This window comes from Thalia democratica, chromosome 1 (assembly GCF_965202585.1).
Source record: "Thalia democratica chromosome 1, ktThaDemo2.hap1.1, whole genome shotgun sequence".
In the NCBI taxonomy this organism is placed as follows: Eukaryota; Metazoa; Chordata; class Thaliacea; order Salpida; family Salpidae; genus Thalia; species Thalia democratica.
The window spans coordinates 55,059,986-55,083,903 of NC_139165.1; the positions used below are offsets into that span (position 1 = coordinate 55,059,986).

Consider the following 23,918-nt stretch of genomic DNA (forward strand, 5'->3'; position numbering starts at 1 on the left):
ATTACCTACATAAAAAAAATTGTTAATCCTAATCTATTATGATATCAATATGAACAAAGATTAAAAAAGAATATTTAAAAAAAAATTAACAAGATATATTTAAAAATAAATTTTATAAATAAAAAAGTTTTAGTAAAAACTTTTATATTTTTTGCTGAAAAGTTAAGAATTTATTTTAAACTATTGTGTTAGGGTCACAAATCTTTTTTTTAATTTAATGTAATGTTTTTCCAATGTTTCAAAAGTTAAGTTTTAAAAAAATGAATTTTGTTTTTTTAAAGTGTTATTTAATAATAAAAACTTATAACAAACAAAATAAATCTATGTTTTTATTAGTATTTGATTAAGGAAAAAAAAAAAGATCTCAACTTTTTACAGTGATCATTATTTATTAGGATAAAATTGAAAAAATATTTATTATTGGAAGACTTGAAATGATAAAGCTTTCATGGAAAACAATATTCATAGTTTTATTGTTTGTTAAGTTTTCTTTTTCAAAAAATTATCTGTATGAAGTTAAAGAAAAAGTAAAACCTGTAGCATCAACAGAAGATCAGTATATTGCCTTTAAACAGTTATTGTACAGAGTTCTCCATGAAAAAGATGCTCAAGACATAGAGTTTGAAATAAATCCGAAGTATGCACCAAATATTGAGGTATTAAAAATAAAAAATACTTAGTTTTTTACATAATTCAAGTTTTATTTTGTTATGTTAATTGCATATACTATTAGTCTTTTACAGCTTTTTACAATTCACACAAGTTTTTGAGGTATAACCCATTGAAGTTGGAGAATACAAGAAGCTCCTTATGGGAGAAGAAAACTAAAGTTGTAAATGAATAAAAATTGTTAATTATCTATCTTCTACTATTTTTTTTGAGATAAATACCTTAAATTTTCAAAAAAAGTGTTCCCTGTAATATTTAGATAAGTATTAATAATATTTATATATAGTATACACATAAAAATTAACATCTGCTTATTACAAGTTTTTCTACATATAGCAATAAACATTTTCTAAAAATTTAAGGTATTTATCTCAAAAAATGTAGCAGGAAATAGATTTTTAGTAATTTCACTGTTTCATGTTTTTTCTCCCATAAGAAATCGTTTGTAACGTTCAAATTTTAACTGGTTTTACCTAAAAAGTCAATTTTACTATTAAAAGTTTGTGAAATGCAACATGTAACTCAATTAGAATTACAAAATAAAGTAAAGTTAAAAATTTATGATTTACCTTTTCTATGGCCTTAATAGTTGACTTGATTTAAAATTAAGCTTTATAGATGCTAACGGACGAAGGAAAACTAATTATATTTGCACCAACAGCTGTTGATGCTGCCTATGGTTTAAATTACTACTTGAAATACTACTGCAAGTTGGTTATTTTTTTAAAAGACTGATTTTAGTTTTGTTTGCTAAAAATGTATTTATAGAAAGCATATGTCATGGGCTGGAGATAATTTAGGTAGATTACCTAGACCCTTTCCTGAACTAAATCCAGTGAAGATAACAGCAGGAGTTAACTATCGTTACTATCAAAATGTTTGTACTGTTAGCTATTCATTTGTTTGGTGGGATTGGAAAAGGTTGGTGTACTAAATAGTTTTAATAAAAATTACCAAGTTTAATTCCTAAATAAATATTGAATATCTTAAAGTTTAAAACAATACTTTTTAATTTACTTTTTGACCTTTTAATCCCCTTTTCATAGTTTTATTTTATTGTTAACAACAGTATGTAATTTTGTTTAGACTAAAAAAAAGTTGTGGTTTGGTAATCAAAGTGGTGTGATCAAAACTTTATGTTAATTTCCTGCTTGTATCACAGCATATAAAAGTCCAGGCTTTGACTATGATAAACTTTTTAAATTCTTTTTTTTTTAATCAAGCGTACCAGCTGTCTTGCCAAGTGGACATTGTAAAAAATGTTGCATGACAGTTAGACAAGGCTGATGTCACTGATCATACCAGCAAACGGTAGCTTCATGTAATCATCATAAACTGTTTGTAGATTAAGGACTGCAAGTTTTTTTGTTTGCAACTGTCAATTTTCATAAAAAAAGCATCTGGGTCTCAGTATACCAAAAGCTTGTGGTCTGATGATCTAAGTTGTATGATTTAAGTTTTATATTATTTGTTTTAAAAGTATATAAATTGTTTAATAATTTTCAAACTTAAATGTATTTGTTTGTTATTAAAAAAATTATAGTACTGTAATTATTAAATTAGTATAATATTTAAATGAAAAATATTGACAAATACATTGCATTTTTGTTTAAGTGGAAAGTTTTTCAAAACACACTTATCTACTACTATTGTGTTTAACTAAGTGATAAAATATAATATCAACATGTATTAAGGCTAGATAATGGTTATGTCATGGTTATGTCATAATGAGTTTAAATAAAAAATGTGACATAAATACTGTTTAGATAAGAATTTTGTAAAAATTAAATAGATACAAGAGTAGTAGATAAGTGTGTTTAAATTTTTTTTTACTTAAATAAAAATGCAATTTATTTTTCAATATTTTTATTTAAATTTTGTACCCAAAAAGTTATTTAGTAAAATATTCTTTTCAGAGTTCAATAAACAAGTTTTGTATTGTTAATTATACAGTAAAAAAAAAATTAGGATCTGTCAAATTTTATTGAGTATAAAGTATTAAAACACATCATAGTTTGGAATTTATACTAAAAAAGGACAGTAAAAATTATGATTTATTAAAGCAATTTAAATAAATTCCCAACAATGTGATAAACTTGTCATCTGCATTTCAATTAGTTTGTTAAACACAACTTTTTTATACGTATCACAAAATGAAATTATAACAAATTATAAATAGGTGGGAACGAGAAATTGACTGGATGGCACTTAATGGAATAAATCTTCCACTTGCTTTTAGTGGACAGGAAGAAATTTGGGACCGTATTTACAAATCTTATGGTTGTACACAAGAAGACATGGACAGTCATTTCACTGGTCCTGCATATCTTGCATGGTAAGAATTAGTTTAAAGATTATTTAGTTTCAAGTTGGAAATTGTTGCAAGAATTTTATAATGAAACTTTAGGGGAAGAATGGGAAACTTAAAAGGTTTTGCTGGTCCTCTACCAAACACATGGAAGAAAAATCAGTTAAAAATGCAACATTTAATACTTAAAAGGATGCGCGTATTAGGTATGATACCAGTTCTTCCTGCGTTTGCCGGTCATATTCCTGAATGTTTAACTAGAATATTTCCAAAGGTAATATTAAATTTACTGAGAGGTATTTCAGTTAAACAGTAACTTTTTGTCTAAAGATAATAAAAGACTTAATTATTAAAAAAAAACCTTCTTTTATCTTAAACATTGGTTATTTCCAAGTTTTTAAAGTTATTTAATTTAAACTTTAGAACTTAAATATTTCTATGTTCTTTAGTTTAGTAATTTAAGCATTTAAAAAAATATTTAAAATTCTACTTATATACATGTAACAAAATAAGAAGACATATTGTGTAGTTTTTGTTTTTAAATTTAGTTCTATACACTTGATAGATACTTTTAGGATTTTTTATACATTTTAAAATTATGTGTAAAAAATTGAAATTTTAATATTGTGTGTTATATGGTGAGAATAAGCAAAATATTTCAGACATTTCTAATGGACATAATTTATTCTAAAACTATAATATTTTTTAAAAAACAATTTTGTATCACTTATGGTTATAAATGAAAATAAAAAAATATAAATGCAATAACTACAGGGTTGCCAAAAAACCTTGAATCCTGGAAACACCTGAAAATTGACAATTTCGGCTAATAAAACTGGAAAAACCTGGAATTTGAGAAAAAAATACCTGGAGTTTTGAACAATTTTTACATGTTGATTTTTTAAATTTTAATTAGACAAAAAAATTTAACAAATAGATAAAAAAATTTGTCATCATCAAAAACTGTTTTTATTTAAAAACACATTTAAAGTAGCTTTACAGTATCTTTTCAATGTTGATATAATACTTTGCACAGTTTTTAATCTTAAACTTAGCTTTAAAAAATAAACCCAAAAATGTGTACTTTTAAAAGCCTGGAAGAAATTTCTCAAAAAAATTTGGCAATCCTTTAACTAGATAAAATTGTTGCCTCATTTATACTTAAGCTTCAATTTGATATTTTGATCGGAAGTCAATTGACAAAAGTTATGATTGTGTAATGAATATTAAAATATGAACATTATTCATAAACTTTAATTTTTTATATTTTTTCTCAACACTATAAAAAGTAAAACAGTCAATAAAAAAACAATTAAAGCAACTCATTTAAACATAAGCATATCGTATTGAAATAGTTTTGATTAAAATGTTGTGGAACAAAACTTTAAGCCTTCACCATCTTCCAAGATCATATTGTAATATAAGTTTGATGCAGCACTACCTTTTTTATGTTGTTTTTTGTAGAAAAGAACTTAGTTTTACAAGTTTTAGTTTTATCTAAACCAACATTTGCAGGCCAGTACACTCCTTAATGTTCATTTTGTTTTGTTTCACAAAAATCTTGTCTAGTTTCTTGTGTCTTTAAACTTTGCTCATAATTAATCATAGATTATGAGTTTGATAAAAATGATTTCTGAAGCTATATGTTTTGTAAAGTTGGCAAAACAACAAGAAATACTACTTTAATTCTAAAAAAACTTAGAGTTTTATTGACCAAAAGTTGTTCTTTGCCATATTTAAGCAGAAAAGCTGTCCCTTTCAATCAAAAAAGCCAAAGGTATACTATACATACTTAGAAACACTAGTGGTGAATTACATATACTTACAGCATTTTTTACCAGAAATTCCTAAAGAAGTTTGGCAACCCTGTAATTAGAGACAGAACTCCAATAAAAAAAGCAATAAAATTTACCACTTGAGCTTCATAGATTTATGACTATGTTAATAGAACAGGGTGCACGATTATTCAAATTAAGACAATTCAAATTCGGACAATTCAAATTCTTAAAAAAAATTGAAAGAGTCACAACTAAAAAAGTAATGTATATTTGTCAAATATAAAAAATACATATGTAAGTCCTGTTAATACATAAAAGCCATTTTTTTTTCTTTTTGGAAAACATTAAATATTTTTTGAGATAAGGCTTAAATAAAGTAAAAAACATAGTTGTTTTTAGTAATTTCAAAATATCTTTAAATATTCAAGATTTTGCTAAAAACAAAAAGTTTCTTGTAGTTTTAGATAAAATCTACATATGTATTTTTTATTTTTTTCATATATATATTACTTTTTGAGATATAATCTTTTAAGTATTTTTTTAAGAATTTGAATTGTTGGAATTTGAGTTGTCCGAATTTGAATTGTCATGTAACCAAAGAACGTCTCAGTTAATATATATAACTAAAAAAACAAAAAACAAACACCCTGCTAAACCCCTTAGATAATAGATGTTATAAGAGAACAACTAAGCAGGAGGAAGTGCTTTTGCTGTTTAACAAAGTTTTTTAAACTATGTAAATGCATAAAATTAATTGAAAACTTACTCATTTTGTTAGCTAAAGGACAACATGTTTAACATTTAAAGTACTTGAAACTTAACTCATGTAAATTAAAATTAATTTAAAAAATAAAAATTGTATTTTGGTTTGTTTTATAAGCATTTTTTTTTAATGTTTATCAACAAACTTAGATTATTTACTTAAAAAAACCAAAACGTTTCGTTAAATAGTTTTGAGATTTTACCGAGCTTATAAAATTTTAGGTATTGTTTCTGCCCTTTTTTGCCTATTACAAACAAACGTACCAGATATCTCGCAAGTGAAAAATTTATTTAACCTTGCACAGAAACCGACAAAATTGATGTCAGTGATTATAATAGCAATCAGTAGCTTCGTTGTAAAACATGATAACTGTTTGTAGACTGTCAACTGCAATTTTTTTTACCACTGATGACAAGTTTCAATATCAAAAAAACCTAGGTATAAGTCTACGGAGAGTCCTGGTCTGATGATCTAAATGGTGTAATCAAAACTTGTTGATAAATATGATTGTATAAAGGTTTGATCGTATCACTTCGGTCATCAGACCACAAGCTTTGAGTAAACTGAGATTGAAGTGGTATGATTAAACCTTAATGTTAACTTGAGCTTGTCTTAAGAAATACAAAAGTCCAGGCCTAAGACCTGTAGAATTTCGCCGATTTTTTTCTATAAATAAGATTGGACATAATTATGTTGTCTATTTGTTGTTGTAAATTAAAATATATATCAAGTTTCAATAAACAATTAATTACAAACAGTTTATTGCCAGTTTCCTTACTGCTTTCGATTAAATTGTACATCTTAATAGCAACTGTTTTAAAGTTTGGTTAGTACCATGATTTAGTTGTTTAATTTTGAATAAAGATAGTAACAAGTAAAAATAAACAATTTTTTATTTTTTACAGGCTAACTACACACGCCTGTCTGGTTGGTCTCATTTTGATTGTAACAACTCTTGTTCACTATTATTAGATCCTAATGACCCTTTGTTCAAGTAAGTTTCAAATTAAGTTCATACAAAAATTTTAAAATGAAATAAAATATTTTACTTAGAAAAATAGGCAGTCAATTTATTGATGAACAAATCAAAGAGTATAATGGAACAAATCATATTTATAACTGTGATATTTACAACGAGATGATACCCAGGTCTAATGACCCAGATTATCTTGGAAACAGCAGTTATGCAGTTTTTAATGCCATGCAAGCTGCTGACAAAGACGCTCATTGGTAATTTTTGCTTTTATTTTGTAAATACTTAACAAAGTAGTATTATACCATATAAATAGTTTTCAAAATGATATTTTCTCAAGAATATTTTGTTCCAAAGGTTAATGCAAGGCTGGTTGTTTTACAATGCTGGTTGGTTCTGGAAAGATCCACAAAAAAAAGCTTTACTAACATCAGTGCCTAAGGTATATTCCTAACAATTTTTGTTATGCATTTAAACTTATCATCTTTTTGTGATAGTACATTTCACTTTGTGGTTTATAATTTTAAGAACTGGGTTACACCACATTTTTTTGCATTGAAAAAACTTTTAGGGACGGATGATAGTTTTAGACTTGTTTGCCGAATCATTTCCTATGTATTTGGAATCTCATTCATTTTATGGCCAGCCATTTATTTGGTGTATGTTGCATGACTTTGGGGGAAATCTAGGATTCTATGGAAAAATACAGCATATTAATAAGGTGCTAAAATGTTCGTATATCTTTGAAAATAATAATTTTTAACTAAATAGGTTTATAATAAAAGTAATTAATTTTACTTGTAACTTTGAAACATATTTTAATTAAAAAGTTTTATATAAAGTAATCATAAAGTTCTTACAGCCATATTTGATTACTAGTATACATACTTTTGTTAATGTGCAACAAATTTTTTTTTATTAGTAGTCTAAAAATTGAAAACCGTTTTTGCAACTCTCTTAGGCTAACTCATGGTAAATTGAACCGTTTTTTGAACAACTCAGGTAAATTTATTATAATTTAATACTCAAACTAGTTCAAGTTTATAACGTATTGATTTTATATTAATGTTTTCTTGAAAATTATGTTATATTTTTTGACTAAAAGTTTACTACTATAGATGATTTTATGTTTTTAATAAATAAAGTAGTTTAATCTTTCAAATTTCTGCTAATACTGTTTAATACATATTTTTTCCAAGTTTTATGCATTTCTGCTAATAGACTCAGACTATTCTGTAATGAATGAGTCAGGTCAGTTTTCGCTTCAAAAGGTTGACACTGTAAATTTTTTAAAAAATACTTAGCTGTTGAAAAATGTTTTATTTATAATCCTAATAAACTTAATTGAAAAAAAGATAAACTAAGTAAAGTACATAAATATACTCTTAGTAAGCAAATGTTAAAATGTATAGTTTCCATATAGTTATTGATTTAAAGGATCCCATGATTGCATACAGTTCAGTTAATTCTTCCATGGTAGGAATTGGTATCAGCCCAGAAGGAATAAATCAGAACTACTTTTTGTACGAAATGATGCTTGATATTGGATATCAACTCCAATCAATTGATGTAGACAGATGGATGGAAGATTTTGTTGAAAGGCGGTCAGTTATTTAAACATTATAGTTTTGAAATAAAACCCTATACAAAATAAAAAGAATACTTACTGATTTTTACTTAAAAATAAAGTCTCACATTCAGGGTTCGTGCGCGTCAGGCTAAATCAGTTTTTTTGAAAAAAGTTGAAAAACGTCAGGCTAAATCATTTTTTTTTATTTAAAAATTTGAAAATTTCAGTTTTTCCCAGTTCAAATGCTTGAAAATTTTTATTAAAAAAAAATTGAGAAATCATTTTAAAATCAAATTGAAGTGTATAAGCATTTCTAAATAAAGATTTAGTTAATTAAGACAAAATCAGTCAGTATTTGTAAAAATAAATGCTTAAAACCTTTTTTTGAATCTCTAAAAAAATTTTACGAATCTTCATTGTTTTGTTTTGACTAGATTAAATAAATCAAAATTATAAAAATTCATTAAAAAAATACAGTTTAACCATTACAGTTTAGTAAACAACTTAGCTGTTTGTTTGAATTTTAATACTCTTGTAAGCGTTTCATTTAAAATTTTTATAGAACACGACAATGCAAGTTGATTTATTATAAATCTTTGGTTATAATGTTTTTACTTAGTGCTTCATTAAATTGAATATTGTGTTTAGTAATATAAATTGAATTTTTACACTAGTAATAGATTAGATATAACACTTATTTTTAAACTTATCACTGAATTTGTTATGTTAAGGGCATAGGGGGGGGGGGGTCAATCACCTTTTCCACAATTTAGTCTTATTTTATTGAGTTGTAACTAAGCTATGGGTTGCTTTCTGCAGATTTTAAAAGCTCAAAATATTTTTGAGATAAAGCTGGTTGAAGCCGGAGACTACAATAGTACTAATCAATACCTAAAATGACTTCTAAAAGGGATATTACTTAGAAAAAATGTCAGGCTAAATTGGTCTCAGTCGGGCTAATGAAAAAAAATTTTGCGCACGAACCCTGCACATTAGTTTTTTATTTAAACTTCTCATTTAAAATAACTTAACGTTTTTAAAGACTTTGAAAAAGCCTAGTTAGTTTTTAAAACTAAATATATAAACAAAAAAGGTATGGAGTGTATAACGAGGATGCAAACGTTGCTTGGAAAATTTTTGCTAATACAATCTACAATTTCACGCAAGAAGGCAGACCTTCCACTAAAGTTCTGATTAGAGGACCGATATGCAAGCGACCTTCCCTCAGTTACTCTGGAGTTCCTGATTGGTACACTGTTGATAGGTTTCTTAAGTTTTATTTGTTTTTAAATATCTTAGGTTTTTAACACTTTTTTTAGATTATAACCAATTTTTATTAAGTTTTAATACAACTGTAAATTTTAAAATTTAAATAAGTTTACATTGAAGTTCTTACAAAAAAAAATAACTGGATATTTAATTTGATAAAAGTAAAATATTTTTTGATTTTGTCTGTAAAATGCAAGTATATATTTAATACCTACCAATATACAGTTGCTTTCAAAGTGTATTGATTAAAAAGTAAATAATGCCTTTTATTTATTTAGGTTTGCATTTATACCAAAACTTTGTATATAAAAAACCACTGTATTAAAAAAAATGTTTTAAATTGTTATAACAAATTTAAACCATAATAAAACGTGTATTTAATATAATAAAATGTTCACAACCTGTAAGTTTGAAAGAAATATGTAATAAAACTATGATCTAATAAAAAAAAAATAATCTTAAAACTATTTTACTAAAGATAATAAAACTAAAGAGTTATGCTTTTCAGTTTTTAAGATTTTCATACAATATGTTTGAAGAGAATTTTCTTGCTTATTTGATTATAGTTTTCTAATAAATTCAAAATACTCAATTTTTACTGATACTTATATGCTTCGTTAAAAAAAAAATTTTTGAATGTTTTTTATTTAGTCTTGTCTCACGGCAAACGAAAGTCCGGACTTGTTCTGCAGACTTTCGCCAATTTTGTTGATTTTTTATTTAGTATGAAAAAATTTAAATTGATTTACTCAAAGTTATATACATAAGCTCTGAATATAGTTACACTTTATCTTAGCCTTATTTAAATTAATGTACAAAATTTTTCTTGTGATAGTCAGCTTCTTAATTAAACACTTTTGTAATTGATATGGTGTCTGAATTTTTATTACATGCCATTTTCTTCTTTGATATTAGCTAAATAGCTAAGGTTTTGGTTTAATTAATTAAAGTTGCATTTTGAAGTTTTTCAAATTTAAAACTTAAGATTTTCAAAAATGATTTATGATATTTCACCCATGAAATTTTGACAATCTGGTTTCTATTTTTGACTATATTGAGTAAGACAGTAAAGTGAAGTTTGATGAATTTAAACAATATTATCTAAAATTTTGGTATAAAAACAGTCAACTAGAAGCTTGGGATTATTTCATGTCTGCAATCAAGCATTTACCTTCTACTGCCACTACGAGGTATGATGCTGTCGATGTTACTAGACAAATGTTGGAAGAAATTCACCGATACCTCTATTATAATATTATTGAAGTTTGTTAAATTAAAAAAAAATACTTATGAAATTAGTTTTTATATTTATTTTATAACATCGTAAATGTTGAAACATTCCTTAAAAAAATTATAAAGTATGAATTTTGATTTGCTTTGAAATGATTTACTATTATCATGTATACTAAAGTATTATACAGTATTTTAAGTTATTATTTTTTAAGTGTTTAAAAAATGTTATTTACAAGGCTTGTTTTGTATTTTTGTTAAAAAAACTTTCAATTACGTTTTAATTGATAGGCTTACATGCACAAAAAATCATATAGTATTTACAATGTGAAATTTTTCGGGCGGCTGATGATGATTCTTTTCGATCAAATGGACAGAATTCTTTCTACAGATTCCAATTTTACACTCGAAAGTTGGATTAATGCTGCAAGAAATTCTGGAACAACTAAAGAAGTTGATGAAATTATTTTATTGATTTTTTTTTGATTCATGTACTATGAATTCATTTAATAAAATTAATTTTTTTCTGCTAGTTTATAACATCTTTGTTGAAAAACCATACAATAGACTTGTTTTTACCAATTTTAGATGAGTTTAAGATTTTGTAATAATTTCGATGGTTTTGTTAGGAATCTGACTTATTTGAGAAAAATGCAAGGTTGCAAGTTACAACATGGGGAGAAAATGGAGAAATTATGGATTATGCTGACAAGCATTGGTCAACCCTCATGTCACAGTATTATAAGTTTGCTGATTTTATATGGTTTTTACATGAAATTAAAAAAAAAATATTTACAAACATAAAAGTTAGCATGCTAACGTGTTATTAAAATCTAACAATATAATCTCTAAAAATAGTTAACCATATCTGAAAACAGTATTAAGTAAAAAGTTTTTAAAATCACTTATAGTTAAAATAAATATAAATAAACACAAATTGTACAATAATCTTCCTTTATTGTACCAACATATGTTTCTGTGTGTTAACGAATCAACACACTTCAACTGGGTTCTGTAAAAAATAATTACTGTAATGAAAAAATAGAATCATAGAATAAAGTGAGTGTATACATGTTTTTCATTAAAATAAAATAATTTCTACAGATAATAGTTAATAATAAGTAAAATACTTAATATTAAATCCGACTGTTATAAAACTATATAATATTTGTGATTATTAAGTCTAAAACAAGTAAAGTAAACTAAAATACACAACAAAACAACAAACCATAATATAAACAAACAACTCACGTTAATGGTAAAGATAACTGATTCAAATTTACTGTTGTTAATCAATCAACGAAATACATTCATTACATCTAATAATTACGTCACAATATAAATGAGGTTATTTCAACTGTTTAATTTGTATTGCAAAGTTTGTTAATTTAGTTTTTATGTTTGTGATCTATTTTGAACTAAATAAAACATCAACCATTAGTTAGTGAATCAATAAAATTTAAAAAAACTTAACAACGGCGAAGACAATAAAAATCACAGAAACTCGATGTAACATGTATATTATATATTAAATGCTTGTAAAGATTAAATCAAAGTTATATACAATTAGGAAGCAGATTTAGTAAAATAAAATAAATATATGCATAATAGTTTATGTTGAAAGTTAGTCGTTGTTAATTGTTAAGGAAATGTAAAACATACTAGTACTTAACAAAAATTATGTATTATACATCTTTTTTGAAATATAGTAAAATAACAGTTAATTAATTAGTAGAATTGATTTAACAATATAGTATGGTTTTTAACTTTAAAATTAGTTTAAAAGGAAGTAAAATTAAAAATATCATTAAGGTTGTAATATAATAAAAACTGAAATGTAGCAAATTTATAAGTTTTAAAATTAAAACGCTCATTTTACTGTTACTACAACTACTAATAAAAAAGAAGAGATATTCGCAATTGTTAAAGAAATGATTCGAGATTGAAATAATCATTAACCAGTCGATACAAATAGTACAAATAATATACTTAAAATGTTCAAAATTTATATCGTCAGAAATTTTGAAAAAAAAAAGAAAATCAAAACTAAAAACTAATATGTGATAAATCAAGATGACAGAGCTTTCTTTAACCATTTAACTTATTACTCTCCCTTTGAATTAAGTTATATATATTGAAGTCAGCAGATACTGATGGCTCAGTATCTGCAAGACCCGTTAACTTATTTTTTTGTCTTAAGCCCTTCTTAGTCTTAATCATTCTAATGGTATAGTAATCACTTAAATAGTAGCTTAAATTAAAAACAACCGGTTATAAATTACACAGCACAGTTTAATTAACAATATTTTATAACAAATGTGATTTAAAAAATACGTATTAACTCAAGTAAAATTATACAAAAAGTTGATAAAGCTAAAGAATAATTCAATAATTTCTTTAATAAGCAACAAAGTTTAATCTATAATTTGGTACTTCTTATAAAGCAACAAATTTACAAAAGTTTAAACACTCAACTGCAATCCACTCAGAGTTCCAATTCAATGATATGTCATCAGCCAGAGTTCAACAATAAACTGACCGTTGCTACAACAAGAATAGCATTTTGTATTAAAAATTCGTCGTTAAGCAAACGTCATAGTGCTTTAATAAATTTAAACTTGTCAGTGTTTACAACTAGTTATTTTGTAAACTTATTAACTATTATCACAACGCAGGGCAGATATCGATTACATTTTCCTTTCTTTTTACCCTTTTTTGGCATTCTTGGCCAGGCTCCAATGATAAGCCTCAGGGTCATGAGTAGACAGGAAAGAAAAATCACACATACTGGTTTGCTAAACAACTACTGACGTAACTCATTAAACTGCTTCTTTTCTCTTGCAGCTGAAACAGGTTGCCCGCCTGCAACAATTCACACTTCTCTAGACACTTCTGGTGATTTCAAAAATGTCACGAATCCATGACATGTCAGCTTTTTTTTAGTACCAAATTAAAAAAATTAACCAATTTTGAAGATTTAAGAAAAAGAAAAAAAAATTAAAAAGGAGAGAAAAACTTGTATTAAATTCGTACAGGTATTTTAACCAAAAATAATATTTTAATTGCAACAACTAAAAAAAAAATCAACTACTAATAAATCGTTAAATAAATTAGTTACCAAAGAAATAAATAGAAAGAAAATAAAATTATAACCAGTTGTTTTCCATTCACTACCCCTAAATATACATAAACGCTTAAAAACAGTAAAAAAAAAGATACTTACGCCGAATGAACGTTTAGAATTCATTTGAGCTACATGCTTCGGCATAACTTATGGGGACTTTTTAGTTCCCTATTGTAGCTATCGATCTCCCTACACGATGCGACCCTTGGAACAAAAGCTTTCACTTTCCCTAGTCCTGAATTGTTCTGAAAAATCATACTTTTTTCTGACTCGTAGCCAGATTCACTTCTTTCTGACGAAGAATCTCGATACTTGTTATAACTGAAGCTTTGCTTGAAGCTTCTAATATCCTTCCTTGTAAGTTGTAGGCTCAAATCGGAATTGTAATACCTTCTGTAACTATTTGGTCTCCTATTTCACTGCTGCTGATTGCTTAGTTTGTTGCAGCTGTAGTACATGTAACTATTTCGTAGAGGCGGTTGCTGCAATTTGAAACTTTTGTTATAGATGTGTCTCTTATCTTTAGCATACCGTGAACCTCGAACTGGTTTATTGTTTGGACCTGTAACATTAGCAGCCTCTGGTAAGTTTTTACTACCCATGACAACATCAAATTCAACTACCTCCCCTTTTGTAACTGATTTCATTAATTTTCTAGGGTTATTTTTGATTATGGCACTATAATGGATAAAAATATCACTGTTTAACTCTTCATTATGGATGAAACCATAGCCTTTGCGAACATGAAACCACTTGACTTGACCAGTCAATCTAAAGGCTATAGGTTTTCTGGGAACAAAAATTTTCTGCTTAGATACTTTTGACTGCTTTTTAGTGGATTTACTTGTCACGTTAGTTGGAACTAAATGGCATGACAAACAATGAGAAGCTTCAACCATCTTTGTAAGAGGTTTTCTGACCCCATCCTCAACTCCTCTTACTGTGTGTAGGACGGGAGCTCGTTTTTTTGGTGGTGTTGTTGCTCTAACGGAGACATAGGACAAGTTGCGACTGCAGCACAATAGTCTGCACTATATCCCAAGTTAGCATGTTTGTGACAAAGCGCGTTCTGTTCGTAATTCGTGCGCTTGTTATACCCTTCCTCGAAATACCCCTGACTACGATTGTGTTCATTACTGCGGAAATGTTCCCTTTTTTGTGGAATGTTCTCATGCCATTTTTGTTTGTAAGAGTATCTCTTATTGTGCTTAAATCGCTGAGGTTCGTATGAAAAGTTTTTAGCATTTTCAAAGACCCTCTGTTCTTCAATATCGCATATAAACTCCGTGCGCCTAATAAACTCATTATATTCAAGCCCAAAACATTCCTTAATTTTGTTTTTTAAATTATTAGGGGCATGTCTGTGCATAAAGTATTTAATTCTGTCTTCCTCTTTAGACTTTGCCCATTGCTTAGCTGCCAAAAACAAGTCCTGGAATTGAACTGGCTCTGGCCATGATGGGCTTGCACCTAATATACGAGGCAATTTGCTACCTTTGCCTTGTAAAAAGTTAACAAGACTGCTATATGTTCTGTCTTCGTCATGTGTTTCAACGAAGTCAATTATATCTGAACGGGGCCAAATTCTCTGGAGAATTTCAAACTTCTCCATTTCAGATGTTATACCATAAGCCGTACACCGGTCTGCAAAAAAACGTAACTCCACAGCCGGATCGCGTACGGCATCAATTTTTTGAAAAAGCTTACAATTTTCAAGAGTTTTTTTCTTGAAACTTATTTGTGTTGACATTTCGCCTAAAGCGTGCGAGGTGTGATTGTTAAGGGTGAGGCCGCTGTCATTTATGGTCTTATTGGTATCTAATCTTCTATAAATTGCTTTTAGTTCATTTTTTAGTTTATTTTTTTTCTCTAAAACCTTAGCTTGCTCTAATAAGTGAGCTAAATCCTCAACGTCTAAGTCAACTTCATCTAAAGCATTAAAATCTACAATTTCATTATTTTCCCTAGTCTGCGCGCTTACTTCTGTATCATGAGCGCTGTTTATGGTCGCTTGAATATTGCTGGGAGATTGTGAGTTCGATATCAAGTCAGAGTCGCCATTGAAGTCAGCAGATACTGATGGCTCAGTATCTGCAAGACCCGTTAACTTATTTTTTTGTCTTAAGCCCTTCTTAGTCTTAATCATTCTAATGGTATAGTAATCACTTAAATAGTAGCTTAAATTAAAAACAACCGGTTATAAATTACACAGCACAGTTTAATTAACAATATTTTATAACAAATGTGATTTAAAAAATACGTATAACTCAAGTAAAATTATACAAAAAGTTGATAAAGCTAAAGAATAATTCAATAATTTCTTTAATAAGCAACAAAGTTTAATCTATAATTTGGTACTTCTTTTAAAGCAACAAATTTACAAAAGTTTAAACACTCAACTGCAATCCACTCAGAGTTCCAATTCAATGATATGTCATCAGCCAGAGTTCAACAATAAACTGACCGTTGCTACAACAAGAATAGCATTTTGTATTAAAAATTCGTCGTTAAGCAAACGTCATAGTGCTTTAATAAATTTAAACTTGTCAGTGTTTACAACTAGTTATTTTGTAAACTTATTAACTATTATCACAACGCAGGGCAGATATCGATTACAATATTATAGTTATATTATATAAATTATTTAATTTTATGAAAATTATATAATATTTATAAAAATTATAGTTATATATATTAAAGGAATTTTTGTATTTTGTAATATTATTCTCTAACATTTAGCATTGTGTTAAAAACGATAAATTGTTTATTAATTTTAATCTAAAGCAAAACATAACTCATAAAATAAAGAAAAGCTGTTTGTTCATACGCTTTACTTACACAAAAAAATAATTTAAAACTGTTGTAAAACTTATTTATAAGTCTAGGTCTTCGGATTATATATAACTAATTTAAACATAAATTTATGACAATCTTATCTTTTAGTAATAATAACTTTAAACAGATACTTTTTACATTTGTAGTTATATAATTATGATAAAGTTTAACAAATTCATCTTATCAATAAATATTAGCAAATTAAGGTAACCTTATATTCTATCCAAACTGTTATCAAATTTAACACACTTTAGAAGCTGTTATTTTGATAAAGTAATTAAGTTATTACTAAGTACTTAATAAAATTGTAAAAGCTGCAAGTCTACAATAGCTTGATTATTAAACAAAAATAAATAAAATTTTAGTTTAAATAAGCTAAAGTAATATAGATATACTTTTTTATTAGCGATGTTATTTTTGATTAAAAAAAGCTTAAGTTAATTTTTAGTGGTAGATTTATAAGTTTATGAAACAGTTGACATAATTTACTGCTGATAAAAACTTATACTCAGTATATTTATTAGATTAAATTTTATTTTATCTTTCAAAACTTTTCTGTTATAATATTTTCTTATATCATTTATTGAAATAAATAGACTAAATAACTTTGATTTAGACCGCGCTGGGAGTTGTTTATTGAATACGTTGAAAGTTCAATGAAGAGTAATACAACATTTCCCCATCTTAAATTTGTACAAGATGTTTTCAACAACGTTGAAAAACCATTTACTGAAAAACTTACTACTACAACACTTCGAACTACATCTGGAGGTCATTAGTAGTTTTAGAATCTAAAATATTAGCATTTTAAGTTTTCAAGTAAAAAATGTTTTGTTTCAACTTTTGTGGTGAAAAGTGATTAAAATTGTTATATAGTAATATGTTATAATAAATTTAAAATTTTTCACTCGACTTTCAGAAAACACTTTCTTCGTAGCAAGAGAAATTTATGATTTTTGGAGACCAATGCTTGACTCAAACCCTAAAGCTAGGTGGTTACTTCCAAAGAACGAATAAAGTTTGTCAGGAAATTAAATTTAGTTTTTTCCATTTATAGCACCGATTTTTATATATTTAAATCATAAAGTATTTAATCATTAACTTCATCCTTTATTTTTGTTCGTTTTTATGCATTTGTTTACATAACTTTGTCGTTATTGTGCTCAAATAAGTTTGTATTTCTGTAAAGAAACTATTAATACTTGTAAAATTTTAGAATTAATAAATTTTGTTTAAAAAATTGAACTTCATTGAATTTCAATGTAGTTTATATTGTCTTTACACTAAAAACTGTTTAAATATGTTTCTTAAATTAAAATAATATTAGTTTTGTAACATCTTTATCAATTGTAAGTGCAATTTATGCAGTAATTCTGCAACTGAAATTTATTTGTAAGTGTTTTAGTTTTTGCGCTTTAAAATTAGCATAATTAAAAAACTAAAGACATCATTAAAAATACAAAATTGTGCCAACAAAAGGAATTCTATTCTAAAGTGTCTTTATTTAGTTAAATTAATCATTTTGTTTCCTTTAGTTGTACTTTAGTTTAATTTAATGATAGCTTTACATTGATTATTTATTACTCTCATTGATCACTTAATTAGTTTAATATATTTTTGTTTTAGTGAGAAACTTTTTATATTTAGTTCTACTCTAAGTTTATGATGACAAATACGGAAATATATTAAACTGTCACAAAAAGTTATAGTGTGTTATTTTATTCATACCTAATTAAAAGTAAAAGCTATTTTCGAAGTTTTAAAACTTGTTGTTTATTAAAAAAAATATTTTGCCATAAATTGAATCGCTTTACCGTTAATACGAATTAGTTTATTACTAGCTATGATCGCGGGAAAACATCTTGGCTTTGCCGACAATGGTCAAAAAATTACTAATAATTTTAATAGCTAGCAATTAATTGAAATAAAACTACTAATAATAGTCGCTAAAGTTTTTTTTAATGATGAGTAAATGTTTGTTCGACAAAAACTAACATTTAAAAGGTATATAAGTAATTAGTCATTATATGTGAACTAATTAGATAAAAAAATTGACAGACTTCGTTTTTTATGTAGTTCAATCTTGTTTTTTCAAATAAAAACATATTGTACTTCTTAAAACATATTTATACATTACTAAATTTTTGATTACCATCCTTTTTTTTTCTTATAAACATTATGTATGGTAAAGTACATTAAAAAACTACCTCTGCTCTATATGTATCATTATTAAATGATTTGTTTATTTACATAAGAATTATTTATCCTGGTAAATACTTATTAAATAGGATCAATTTTTAGGTATGGCAAACAAATACAAAGATAACACTCAAATTAAATTATGGTATAAAAATTAAGCACAATGTGTAAAAAAAATAATAATATAATGTTAATTAAACCTTATGTATAAAAAAGTTTAAGACATGATTAAAAATATTAAACATTCTATGGTAAAATGTAATTTGTTTGAAACTGTCTAAAGAAATTTAACAATCTAAAAACTTTTGTCTAAGTTATTAACTTACTTTCTGAATACATTGTTTCATTAAATTTTGCTTTATTTTCTTATTCTACTATTGTTCTGAACAATCTGGATTATTTCTGAAAACTAAATTCTTTATGAATCATCTGTTATTGTTTGGGTATACTATTTTAATTGAATCGTTTCTGGTTTTTTTAATGATATTTTACAACCATGTTTTTACGGGAACGGGTCAAATATGTACGAAGATACTTTATATGTTACTAATACTTGTTTATATATGCACGAAGGGTTAAATATGCACGAAGAGACACTATTGCACGAGGAATCACTTTTGCACTCAAATTTTTTTACACTGAGGGTAATTTTTGCACGATAGTAAAAAACATATAAAAAAAAAAGTAAAACGATGATATAAAAAAAAAGTTACCGACCAAGGGCTGGGGGTAACAGTGATAAAAAAAACCTAATTAAAAGTTTAAATAAAACTAATACAAGAAAATGAAAAAATTACTAAAAAATAATTTATAAAAATAAAAAGTTACCGACCGAGGGTAAGGGTAGTAAAAATAAATTAGTAAAAAATTTAGCTAAAAAAATAAATTAAATTATCTTTAACCCGTGCAAAAGTGTCTTCGTGCAAAAATGTCCCTTCGTGCATATTAGACTCCTACACTGTTTTTACATTTAGTAGCATTTTAAAAGTTAGTAAAAAATCAGTTGCGATACAAAGTAGTTATAAAAAAAACTTTTTGTTTAGGGAAGTGCTTAATTTATGCCAACCCAGTTATTTTTTTTAACATTAGTTTACACTTTCAATGGTTCCAGATTAGAGAAACAAAGTTAAGTTTCAGTTTAAAATTAGTGTGTCCAAAATTACTAATTAAAATACTACTGACCACTTCAAGTAATAAATATCTTAAAACAAAATATCATCAGCTTATAAAAAACTATAATGGTAATTTTAATAACTTTTGAAAAAAAAACTTTATTGTATTTTGTTTAAAATTAAAATAAATTTTCTTGAAAAATGGAAATCTGTTTAAAATTTTATTTTTAATGTTAATTTTTTTATTAAATTACAAAATTGATAAAAAAGTTTAAAGCATTTTGCACAAATAAGACAACTAATTTCTTTTTAGATAAATAATTTGTAGTTAAAATAATCCTAAAAACTATGGTAGCTTAAGCTTAAAAAAATTACAAGTTGAAACTTGAGCCAAACAGTAGGTGTACTTATCACAACCGTTAATAAAAAAACTTAGTTTTTAATCATCAAAACACATTAGTCCAATGTTGAGGACTTCTTTTTAAGTATTGATCGGGGTGAGAACAATTGAAAGTTGCGACGAAGGCGGGTCATCAGAGAGGGAGTCGACCTTCTGACCACGTTGCTCATGTTAGACGCCTTGCTGTCAAGTGAAAACCGACTCGACCGCGACGAACACGTGCTTGGGTTTTTCCTCAGCCCGTTGTGAATTCCTTGTATCCGCTGGGAGGTGATGTTGCAACGACGGGAAACCAACGAGAAGGTCGTGCTGCCTGTTGCCGCCGAAGTTTTGGAATCACAGTACTGGGGACTGCCGCCCGCCCCGAAGTTAAACACAGAACTGGGCGCGTTTGAAGGAGCAGCAAGACAGAGCCAAGGCGACTGAAGCACTTCGGTTAAGCTGATCCGCTTTGAAGTTTCGACAGTTAGCATGGCGCGAATAAGTTGCTGGCAGTGAAGAGAAGTTTTGGGAAAAGGAGGAAACTCGATAGATTTTCCTTGAGCGTCAGCTACTTTTTTCACGCACGCCAAATCATTTCCTTCTCCGAATGGCATTTGTCCAACAACCTGTTGAAACATTTTATAAGCATTTTTTTTAGCAGCAACTATTTTTTCATAAAGCATCAATCTATTAAAACGTAGAAATAAGCGGCATATACGTTTTAAAAAATAATTTTTCATTAAAAATTTTTACTTGATATGCAAAACGTTTGTTTTTTGGGTAATTATGTTATACTGGTACTTGGTATGCATTAAAAATAGTTATTGTATTAACTTTTCACAAAAATTTTTAGATGTTGAATAAAAGATAACTAAATGGATTTGAAGAGTACATAAAAAACAACTTTAAACTAGTTTTTATTAGATTCAGCTAAAAGCTATTAAAATATTTTTATTTTTTTAATGTTAGTAATAATTTATTATAACAAAAGATCAAAATTATTAAAGTTCATTAAAATGATCACATCTATTTAACAAAGTGCTCAGTTTATTAGTAGAGCAATAAAGTTTTCTTTGAACGTTGGATCATTTTTTTTTAAACTCCGTCTAACTTTGTTTTTTTTTACAGCACAATGAAACATCCTTAGTTTAACTATTCATAATTCATAATTCAATTCCTTTAAAGAAATTAAAAAAGCTATGGCCCCTTTCAAAAAGATTACTCAAAATACTACCAATAAAAGTACCTAAAACCTTTTTTTTTTGTTTTTCGTCAACAACTCCAGAATATCTAAATTAAGTTTCAAATTATGACCTTATAGCCCCCTGTGGCTCCTTTACTGCTCATGGCCCCCTGAGTATCTGTCATGGTCTATGTTTGGGAAACCATGATTAAAAGTATTACTCAAAATCAATTACTTAAATAATAAGTCTATTTACAATTTTTATTGATAATAAAACAAAACAAATAAAATACTTCGCTATAATTGAAAGTTAATCGTGGTATGTTTTTATGAAGCTTTTCGTCCAATAAGTGAAGTGTATATATTTTTAAATAAAAATAAAGTGTACAAAAAAAAAACTCTAGTAACCATTTTGTAAAGGACGACACCAAGTGACCAAACATCACTCTTGTGGGGATCATAAGGAGTTTTTTGCAAAATTTCCGGTGCGCAATATGCTATCGATCCGCAAAAGGTGCGTGAATGTTCAATACTAGCTTCCGTTGCTTGCTGTTTGCGCGGTGGGGCCACCAACTTCGAGAATCCGAAATCACAAATTTTTACATGCCTTTGCTTATCAATAAGTATATTTTCAAGTTTGATGTCGCGGTGCGCCACTCCATGCGATTGCAGATACTCAAAAGCTGATGTGAGCTGGAAAAACCACTTTTTCGCTTGTTTTTCACCTGTTAATGATAAATAAAAAAAAACTTCAAAACTTGTATCGTGAATATTCTAAAACAAAAACTTTTAGAAAGAATGTAACAGTGATATTCTAGATAATAAACTTAAATTTGGTAAATTATTTTAATTAAATGTTTTCCTTAATAATTAATGTTGCATCAAAAATTTAATCTTCTATTTAAATATATGTTTATTTCATGTTAAAATTAAAGTAAAATTTTTAAAATAGTCTTTTTTAACCTATATATGAACGGTCATTAATTTCTTTTTTTAAACTCGAAAAAGCAAAGTCCATTATTATGTAAATTTTGTTTTCATTTCGGGAAATCTTGCGAACCTGTTTTAAAAATAATTTACGTTATTTTTGTTTGTAAAAGGTCTTACGTAGTTTAAACTTTTTTGTTTTATGAATTTTGAAGGTTTAACACATACCAAGTACCCCAGATTTTTGGTAACAGAGTTTGGTTGCATACAAAATAACAACACCTCGTAGTTGTTCACATATATAACATAAATACCTATACTGAATGTATTGTATAACCAAACCATATTTTCCAACAAATAAAAGATGTTCTAATAACAAAAATACACTATAATTACTTTGATGATACTGGGATGGTTGAAGCGCTTGATATTGGAAAGCTCTCTCGGCAGAAACCGGTCCCTAAAATTTCTACTGACTGCATTCAGGTTAATGATTTTGATAGCAACTACATTTCCGCTTTTCATTTCCAGACCGCAATGGACGATTGAAAAGGCTCCCTTGTTGACGCGACCTCCTAGAAGGTAGCCAACCGTACGTAAGTGCTTAATGTCTTCCGACAGGTCTAATCCTGTACCATTCGTAGAGGCCATACCAATGTTTTCTCTTGATTTCAATATTTCAAAAAGAATTAATACCTACCATTCTGTTTTTAATGTTTTATAAGTTTCATAAAATAAGAAAAGAGTTTAAGTAAACATCCTAAGAATGAGCTTTTACAGAACTTTATGAAGACTTACAGCATTATTATTTTTAAACTTAGTTTTTAATACTTCTAGTTTTTAAGTAAAAATGCTTTGAAATAAAAACCTAATAATAGTTCATAACAAGAGTAAATACTTTTCCATGGTATGAATGTATTATCTTACAATATGAAAACTTCAGTTTTAGTATAAAATTGAATACAGTTTAAGAGTTTAATTTGTGATAGCAAGACAAAATACTATAAACAGCAGAAAACATTTAAAAGTTTAATTTTATAATGTTTTCCTATCATATACTTTAATGTAATTAGTTTAACATTACAAACTATAATAGAAGTTTTAAAATCGAATGAATCCTTGAATGAAAAAAAAGACGATCATTATTCCATTTAGTAACAAACGTAATTCTTACCTTTTAAAACTACAAACACTAAATTAAAGTAGTGAAAGGAAGATCTGACTCTAAAAACGTTAATTAGAGTGAGAGTTCCACGCTCCAGCACATACTTCAACTGTTACCCCCATTTCTTTTACGTATATAAAAGCAGTAAACACCAAACAAAGTTGAAAGACTCCCAAATGAAAACATATACTAGGATAAACAGCACAAGGCCATATCTTCAAGAGATGGACTTGGGTAAAACTTAGTTTGTCCTTGTTTTATGTTTTTGTACAAAAATAAAAAATAAATTGACGTCATATTTGTAACAAATTTTATCAGTAAATCAACTATTTTTATTATTACTTTTTTCAAACATAATCGATAATCTTTTTTTACTTCGATACGATACAAATTTAGCAATATTAAACTTTTATATATTTCAATTTTCCTTT

At 26.9% G+C, this 23,918-nt stretch overlaps 2 protein-coding genes across 2 annotated transcripts; one reads left to right on the top strand and one right to left on the bottom strand.

The window, feature by feature from the left end:
• The first annotated feature begins 383 nt into the window (after nucleotides 1-383).
• Nucleotides 384-18,136, top strand: LOC145829788 (alpha-N-acetylglucosaminidase-like). Its single transcript, XM_082937692.1, has 16 exons — nucleotides 384-656; nucleotides 1,288-1,379; nucleotides 1,438-1,590; nucleotides 2,849-3,004; nucleotides 3,077-3,251; nucleotides 6,424-6,512; nucleotides 6,572-6,748; nucleotides 6,849-6,933; nucleotides 7,063-7,212; nucleotides 7,929-8,095; nucleotides 9,155-9,325; nucleotides 10,455-10,593; nucleotides 10,852-11,013; nucleotides 11,190-11,305; nucleotides 17,136-17,290; nucleotides 17,439-18,136. The coding sequence occupies exons 1-16, from the start codon at nucleotides 435-437 to the stop codon at nucleotides 17,534-17,536; spliced, it is 2,307 nt and encodes a 768-aa protein (XP_082793818.1). The 5' UTR covers nucleotides 384-434; the 3' UTR covers nucleotides 17,537-18,136.
• A 2,150-nt stretch (nucleotides 18,137-20,286) lies between these two features.
• Nucleotides 20,287-22,973, bottom strand: LOC145837719 (testis-specific serine/threonine-protein kinase 6-like). The gene is made up of 4 exons (XM_082945146.1): nucleotides 22,719-22,973; nucleotides 22,359-22,455; nucleotides 21,804-22,120; nucleotides 20,287-20,838 (listed from the first exon to the last, which is right to left on the bottom strand). The coding sequence occupies exons 1-4, from the start codon at nucleotides 22,971-22,973 to the stop codon at nucleotides 20,287-20,289; spliced, it is 1,221 nt and encodes a 406-aa protein (XP_082801272.1).
• Nucleotides 22,974-23,918: the final 945 nt, after the last annotated feature.